The sequence below is a fragment of the Photinus pyralis genome, unplaced genomic scaffold, assembly GCF_008802855.1.
Source record: "Photinus pyralis isolate 1611_PpyrPB1 unplaced genomic scaffold, Ppyr1.3 Ppyr1.4_LG3b, whole genome shotgun sequence".
NCBI classification, from domain to species: domain Eukaryota; kingdom Metazoa; phylum Arthropoda; class Insecta; order Coleoptera; family Lampyridae; genus Photinus; species Photinus pyralis.
The window spans coordinates 26863456-26871581 of NW_022170510.1; the positions used below are offsets into that span (position 1 = coordinate 26863456).

Sequence of the window (8126 nt, forward strand, 5' to 3'; positions counted from 1 at the left end):
AATTTGAACGTTGATGTTATGTAAGGTCACTCAATATATACCTATACAGAATTATTGTATAATGCAACTTTCACGTTTGCATAATATGCAATTTTTCATATATACATTCGAATATTTTAATCACGTTTTTGCCAAAGGAAAGGGTAACAGAATTTCACAGAAATATTTATTTTCTTTTTTAGCTCAAATCAAAATGTTTACCGCATTGGCACGAACAGATCATAACCTTTGAAAACGATGCGTACAATTAACATTATAGATACCCCCTTCCAAACCGCGATATGTCGGAATGACTGGAAACTGAAAAATCTGAGTATCACTATTAAATCCGAGCACAAGCCAATATCAGGCAGAATTTTATTACAGTTCAAATCTTGAAGTGAACTCAGTTTTGTGTTCTCATTTTTATAATGTTGCTATATTATGCAATCATAAACTGTTTTTTTCTAAAAGTGCACTCCTCCGACACATACTTAAAGGACCAATCTGTGCTTTATGGAATTTCTTCAATTACAGAAACTATTCATAGGCACAGCGCCTGCTTCGAAGAGTTTCATCAAATTTTTGAGGGAATTAATAAGAAACACTTATGGGCTCTGAAAGGTAGGATTTTCATTATTACTTAAAGACTTAGTTATAAAGCGGCATATCTAAATAAAGTTGAAAGAAATTCAATATCCACTAATTTGTTTTGTACACTCCAAATTAATTCACCAACCATTAAACGTGCGAATTGCTATTTAGCGACAATTGTTACTAATTTTAAACTACCCCCAATTTTACGTTAAACTTAAGACGTACAACAAGGAAATGAAGTACCTACCTAGCACTATTTTAGATGGCATAAAATTATGTTGAAATTTGGGAGTTCTAGCGTTTTGCATTTAGAGTTAAAGAAATCCGTCGATTTGCGAGAATCATCGGTATAATTGTTGGAAATAGTTATTTGTACAACTAGTGCAGTTTGACACATGAGCGTAACGAGTGTGTCAATTGAACGAGGAGTTGAAAAACACTTTCTTCTCAAGTTTTACACATAATTTTTTCTGAAACTACAATCAAAATTGAAAAACTATCGTATACAATAATGAAATTTTACACAGAGCAATCTAGATGTTTTAATTTTAAATGTCATAAGATTAATGCAGCAATTGTTTTTTACTTTCCTCACTAGAGAGGAAAATCAGAGCCGTCCTGAGCGAGAGGAGCGGTCGCTATAATACGTGCCTAAAATATCTGTCTGATTAACCGCGCAATATGTTCAATTATTGATTAGTTTAAAATTTCTCGCTGAACATATTCCGCACAGTACTCCACCATAGACTCCTCGGACGCATTACATCAGGAGTATTGGAGTACGGGATGTCCTATGGGATATCTACAGTACTTGTTTACGAATGGGTATAGAGAACACACATCCAGATATCTTATTTCCTTGTTTGCGGCTGCTTTATGATACTGTTTTACAGCATTTGTACCACCATCGAAAAACCCCTCCCTGGGGTTTAGACGTGTATATTTGAAAATGAGTCTCCGTCCAAAAAAGTAGTGATGGCCGGATACAGACCTATTCAAGTTAGGTGTTGCCTGATTTCAGGGGCTACGGTCCGGTTCCCGGTATATTCAGCAGTGGGTTAGGAAGCGAGCTGGTAGCGCCCACATTCATTTCTTTTGTCTTTAGTCGACTTGATCATATCTCTGTTAATACTGACGTACGCACATAACGTGGACGTTAGCGCATAAAATCGACACAAAACGAGCACAAATTAGTTTATTATGGGCTTTAAATGTGAAATGGCAAATCTTCGAAATTGTGGAAAAACTTCTTGCTACCCTTGCAAAGATGTCCGTCGGGCGATGAGTGCAAACGAAGGTAAAAATGGCAAGGACAGTGGTTTCTGCCCGAAGCCAAAAAGCGTTCTCTTTTCCACCACAAAGCGGGAAGAACGAATGGCAATAACCCACACTGGCAAAAGCTATTTATGTTACATCTCAGATATGAACCCAGATTCATATTGGGAAACATCTCAGGCATTTTGCCGCCTAAAAAAGCACCGCGTCAGACAAGTTTCGTAGAGATGTTGCATATTTTATTAGGATCATTAAAAAAAATTAGCACGCCATAGTAATTACCTTTGATTATAAAATACAAGTCTATATTCAAAGGTAATTACCAGGCGAATTAGTAGTTCCGTTGGAATAAGAATAAACTTTTCCAACGTCCAGTTGCACAAAAAATAGTAGGGTGTAAACACGAGTTTATTCTTGATCCAAGTATTTGCACATTTCATTGGCACCATAGTGGGTGGTTTTACACCGTGATTGGCTAATGCCAAAGGCAATAAATAACTAATCACGTTTCGTAACTACTTATTGATATAATCTCAATTATATGTGACCCTTTTAATTTTGTGCGAGAGTCGAAATTCTTTCCACTTTCCTCTTTATCTTTGCTTTGCCTGTTTTTGCTGTTTTGGGAGATCATCGTTCGTCTTCCTCAATTTCCTGTTCCGTGATATCTGTCATAACTCATAACCCCTCTTATGACGACATTTAGTTTTTTGTCGCTCCTAAGTTCATAAGGCTTTTCTTCCGCTTTATTCTTCAGTAACTTTCTGGGGAGTAGAGGTCCTGTTCTTTTCAGATTCGGATCCTTTGGGCATCATTGTCAATAGATGCTGTAATTGGCGCATTTGAGTCATTAGGGTTTTTGCAGTGGGTGCCGTACTCTTGCTCGCATTTCATGTATTTTGGATTGGTACATGGTATAATAAAAACGGTATCGCAACGCGCATCGTGTCCCCTTTCCCCACGCCGTATGACGTCAAGCGCGTAAGAAACTCCGGCGTGCGTATACAAATGCATAGGGAAGGGGTTACGGAAACGCACTATTGTTTGTGTTATCTGTCGGCAAAATTTAGGTTTATTTGAGTATATAATATTACATACACAAAGACAAGCTCGCACAAAAACGTTACAATGAAATGCAAAGCAGATAAAATGTAAGTAGAGGTATTGTTCAAATGGTGCGCCAAGCGCGTGTAAGTGAATGGAAAATGAAGATCATGTACCTCTATTTTTTAAACAGTTTGAAAATATACCACACTAGGGCTTGTAATCAATCAAAATGTATTTAATAATTTGATATACTCACGTATGTCTAAATGGTAGAAGCAATTAAAGTATTTCCGCGTACTTACTGTAAATATCCTAGTTTACCTACATCGTATTAATCAGATTAATTATATTAAACAAATTGCTTTCAGCTTATTTTTTTAATTTTTGCATGTAATTTGTACAAAGCTTATTCTTCTATTCTAGGAAGTAGGTATCTACGTTCTTATTCGACTCGGCCACAGCGTCTCCTCGTATGATAACGAATGCCCCAATGTTATGTTTAGTTTATAAATTTTTTCGCATACGTATCTTCACTCCCGAAGTACATCTTAACCCTTCGTTTTTCGTGAATAGTTATTACATTTTGCACTCGCGCAATCAGGCATTATCGTTTAAATGTTTATTCGGTATCCTCGCGGTGTAATAAAAGCGGAAATAAAAGGTCTTCGCTATTAATAGAAGCAAAAATTCGAGTTTTCGCAATGCAGACTATCAAGTACACATATGCATAGGCCCTTCCTGTATGTTCGATAAATATAATATGCGCTACAATGCAAATTATACTTCGAAAACGAGGCCCACCATTGAATCTTTATGGGCTTACGCGCCAGATGTAACTAGAGTGACGTCATGCGCGGGCACGACGTGTTTTCGTCCGACAACTGGGCACCCGTGGTACAAAAATTCATTTGTGCGTGGCCGAATAATTGACACTTGTGGCATTGGATTATGTCAGTTTTTGCTCCTAAGTTCGTAAGTATAGAACTCGGTTTTTGAGTTCATTAGGAGTCATTTATTCTTGAGGTGAAATAGGTACCTACAATATACAATGTAGCAGTAAATAGAAATTTAGAGAAACGGTCAAATGTAATTTTCATTAATCATATGAAAATTAATAATAAAGCCGAAAATTGAATTTCTGATTCAGAAATAGCGATTCATAGCTTCTGAATTAAATTTGACGCTCTCCGAATCGAATGTGAATCTTAATGAATGGTTTAACGTAAATCCGACCCGCGTTGCTAAGCCGACCTGCGTAGCTCAGATTGGCTACAAGGCTCCTAGGTTTGAATCCCAGGTAAGGCAGGGAAGACTATCCAATTGCTAACACTCCACCCACTATAAAATAAAGGCAATAAAATTTAAAAAAATGTACTCAGTACTAATTACAACTATTTTCATAGCATTGGATGCAAGTGGCCAACCTGAATCGGGATTTCTATGGGGCAACAACTTTTGGCTGGGCTCACATGCTCAATGTTCAGATATATCAAATCGTAAACCGTTTGAAGTTAGTCCTGTAAATGTAAAACATCCGGACCAAACACCTTACGACTACCCACCATTCGATATGGCATTTGCTATGGCGTACATGAGGCACAATAGCACGCAGCAACAACATGCACAGATGCCATTGGAGGTTGGTATATTCTATATTATGGTACTACAGCACATGTCACAATTTTATTTCAAATTTAATTACGCTGCAATTTTAGAGTACAATACAACTAGGTCTCTGTGTTCCCAAATCCTGTTCTGCGATCGATTTAAAATATCTTATGGATATTTATATACCACATCGCTATTTAAAGGTGCAACAGTTGTATAGTTTAGACATAAAACTAATGCAGTTAAAAATCCTCGACAATGGAACTTGGTTAACCTTGCCAAAAACGATTATTACGTTGTAAGAACTTTTTGCCAACTGTAAAACCCTTATTGCTGCAATTCATTTTAGGTGCATACTTGCGGTTTCTACACTATTAGTAATTGCCGGAACAGTATACGACGTCAAAGTAACACAACCACGATTAAAAGAGCAAAAGCGTCTTGCTGAAAATAAATTGGAGAGAAGGGCCACGATACCCACCATAAACAGCAGTAAATATAATATTAGTGTTAGGTTAAATTCTGTTTGACCGTTGAAGTAGAATTCTTGGAATCTGCGTAATTATATACAATGGTAATAGGTGCTAAACCTTTGCAGATATAAAATCAGGCGAAGAGATACAGCAAAATGAAAAACCAGAATCCACACTGCCTCTGAGTACACCCGGAACCGCAGGCGGAATACTTCAGTGCTTTTCCATGTATTCCAATTGCAAAGCCCTAACCAAAACGAGAGTTGCACCCGATTCCATCGGTTCCATTCACGGTATCCGCTTCTTTTCCTTATTATGGGTGGTAAGCGTGCACACAATATTCTATCAAATCGATTTTCTGAAAAACGTCCCTGCTGGGTTCAGAATATCCGAAGACTTTTTCGCCCAGCCCATCAGCAATTCCACTTATTGTGTAGACAGTTTCCTATTCCTCAGGTAACTTTGTGATCATGTGTGTTGTTAAACTATCTTCACTCTCTTTAGTGGATTCCTACTTTCTTACACATTTTATAAATCGAAAGGTGCGAACATTAAGTGCAAGAGGCCTGTAAATGTTATGGGGAAAGTTGGAGAATTTTTTTCCATGTTCGTTCATCGTTACTTAAGGTAATAGCTAATCCAAATACAATGGCTAGTTTTATATTTTTAGGTTAACACCCGTGTATATAGTTACCATTTTATTTTCCGACGTGCTTTTTACCTATTACCGACAGTTTTCGTCACTTCAGGCCACTGAACAGCCCGACATTAACTGTCCCAAGTACTGGTGGAGGAATTTGTTGTACATCAATAACTTTTATCCTAGATCGGAAATGTGTTTATCCTGGTCTTGGTATTTGTCCGTCGACACCCAATTTTTTATGGTATCCACCGTTCTACTCATTTTATCTACCATGTAAGCTGCAAACTTTTAGTGCTTTTTACTTCAACCTTATATTTCAATAGTTGCTTCAAAGCGGCGGTGATACTCCTCGTTATTTGCGTGGTTATATGCATTTCTGTAACAGGATACAGCTCCTACGCTGTAGGTTATATACCATCGTAAGCTTAAAAACTGTCTTTACAATAGGGTAATGGTTATTGATTTAGGATGGATGAGCAGTACGTAAAACTAGACGCAATCTACGACTTTCCTTGGAATCGCATTGGACCGTACCTGATTGGAGTAGTCACGGGATATATACTAACTATAAAATTGGAAGGAAAATTGAATTTGAAGAAGGTAAAGTTTGTGAAGTTAAAGGAACGTTTCTCATTGATTGTCGGTTTAGCCATACTTAATTCTGATGTGGATTATATTTCCCATGATCAATTTGTGGATTGTGTTTACATTATATGGTCGTCAAGTTTCGGTCGAGTTTTCAGCTGTGTACATGGGGATATCACGAACGTTATGGGGATTTGGATTGGGATGGTTATTTATTGCTTGCGCGACCAATAACGCTGGTGAGTAAATCAACGCAGTCATGTAACGATTTCTTTTTGCGAATTTCAGGAATTGTCAACAAATTTTTGTCATTTCGTGGTTGGATACCTCTAAGTCGATTAACATACTGCGGATATCTACTTAATCCGCTAATGATACACATTATATACATGGGAGCCGAAACTGATCAAAGCGCAACTGCTGGCGGCTTCGTAAGTAACGGAGATACCTGCTTCATTCGTAAAAACCACGGACAATTTACAGGCGATGGCAATTTTTGGTACCTTTATAATATCCCTAATTATGGCGTTTTTTCATTCGCTGTTTTTTGAATCACCATACATACTCCTCACGAAAATGCTTTCCAACAAACTGCGCAAAAGAAGTAATCTTACAGAAGCATCTTAGGAAACATTTTCTTTAAACGTAGCGTTGGTTAGCTGTAGGGTTGAAATATGAACCTACAAAGAAGGTTTTCCCAGTGAATGCCATCAAGCCCGTGGTTTTGAAAGATACCACCTACTCGAAATTCACACAGTACAAAACTTACAAATCAGTAGTACTTCACCTACGTATAGGTGCTTGTATACGATATATATTCTTTATTTCTTCAAACTTTTAAATAGCGCCTTCTTTGTAAGTTAATTAGTCGGTTCTTTTGTCTCATTTAATCTTGCCTGGTACGAACCTCTTATACGGATACATTTGTTTCCATGGAAAGTAGCTGTTAGATAAGGTTAACTGAGGCAAGAAAAGCGGCGTGGGTGATATGTTGGATGCCGTTATCAAAATATGTTTGATCACATGATATTAAACTAAGACTGAGTGTATTTTCTGAATATTAGTGGACAAGTAGAATCAGTATTGATATTAAAACGTTACGGCCTCTTTGCAAGAGCTGGTATGTGTGTAGGCAATTGTAATCTAATTTTTTATTTAAGGTTTCTACTGCACTTTAATTAAATCAATGATAAACGAGTGTTTTTATTTTGTTTTTATGCGGTCTCAAGTAAAATTAGTAAAACTTACAGCAAAAACTCAACAACCGTAGCAAACTTTTAAAGTATTTCGCCAGCGAAGATGCAGTATTATGACTGTTGAATAGTCTAGTTCGCTGGTGATGACAACATACTCGAACCTCAAGTCCATTGATCATGCAATAAGGGGTGTTCGCTTCTGGTACGGTGAGTGAACGAACCACGATAAAGTGAAGTCATGCAATTCATATACGGCCGGTATTATAAAGCATACTTAACTATATTGTCAGAAGCTAACAATGTTAGGGATGCGAATGGATGTTTTTGCAAAGAATGTTATTATATGAAAAAACATCCAATCACATATCTTAACAACATTGTTAGCTGACAACATAGTTAACTATGCTTTATAGTACCGGCCGTAAGTGTTATAATCTTTATTTAATTTTTTTTTCTATTAATTAAATTGCACTTCTAATTATTCTATTTATCTTGATTAGTCACCGTTGGTCCCCGAACCGCTAAAGTTCATTCAAAATCCCATTTATAAGCGGTAGTAAAGTCAACGAAGTCACTATTAAAGATGCTTATCCTTTACCGTTTATAAATGCGATTTTGGACTAACTTTGGTAGTTTGTATACCAATGGAGACTAATGAAGTAATTTTGAGCCAGAAATGGAGCCCCGAGAGTTCGCTTATCTAGACGACATCATCATGTTGAG

General features: G+C 37.1%; 1 protein-coding gene across 1 annotated transcript; it reads left to right on the forward strand.

The window, feature by feature from the left end:
* Positions 1-7405, forward strand: LOC116167475 (nose resistant to fluoxetine protein 6-like). Its single transcript, XM_031482846.1, has 12 exons — positions 1-603; positions 4302-4537; positions 4614-4804; positions 4856-4998; positions 5105-5435; positions 5484-5606; positions 5650-5895; positions 5946-6041; positions 6090-6222; positions 6272-6446; positions 6496-6638; positions 6691-7405. The coding sequence occupies exons 1-12, from the start codon at positions 411-413 to the stop codon at positions 6832-6834; spliced, it is 2154 nt and encodes a 717-aa protein (XP_031338706.1). The 5' UTR covers positions 1-410; the 3' UTR covers positions 6835-7405.
* The last annotated feature ends 721 nt before the right edge of the window (positions 7406-8126 follow it).

Coding starts and splice junctions, on each gene's coding strand:
- LOC116167475 (XM_031482846.1), top strand. CDS start 411: ATGTTGCTATATTATGCAATCATAAACTGTTTTTTTCTAAAAGTGCAC. Junction 604..4,301: donor ACACTTATGGGCTCTGAAAG/GTAGGATTTTCA, acceptor CTATTTTCATAG/CATTGGATGCAAGTGGCCAA. Junction 6,223..6,271: donor GAAAATTGAATTTGAAGAAG/GTAAAGTTTGTG, acceptor TTGTCGGTTTAG/CCATACTTAATTCTGATGTG.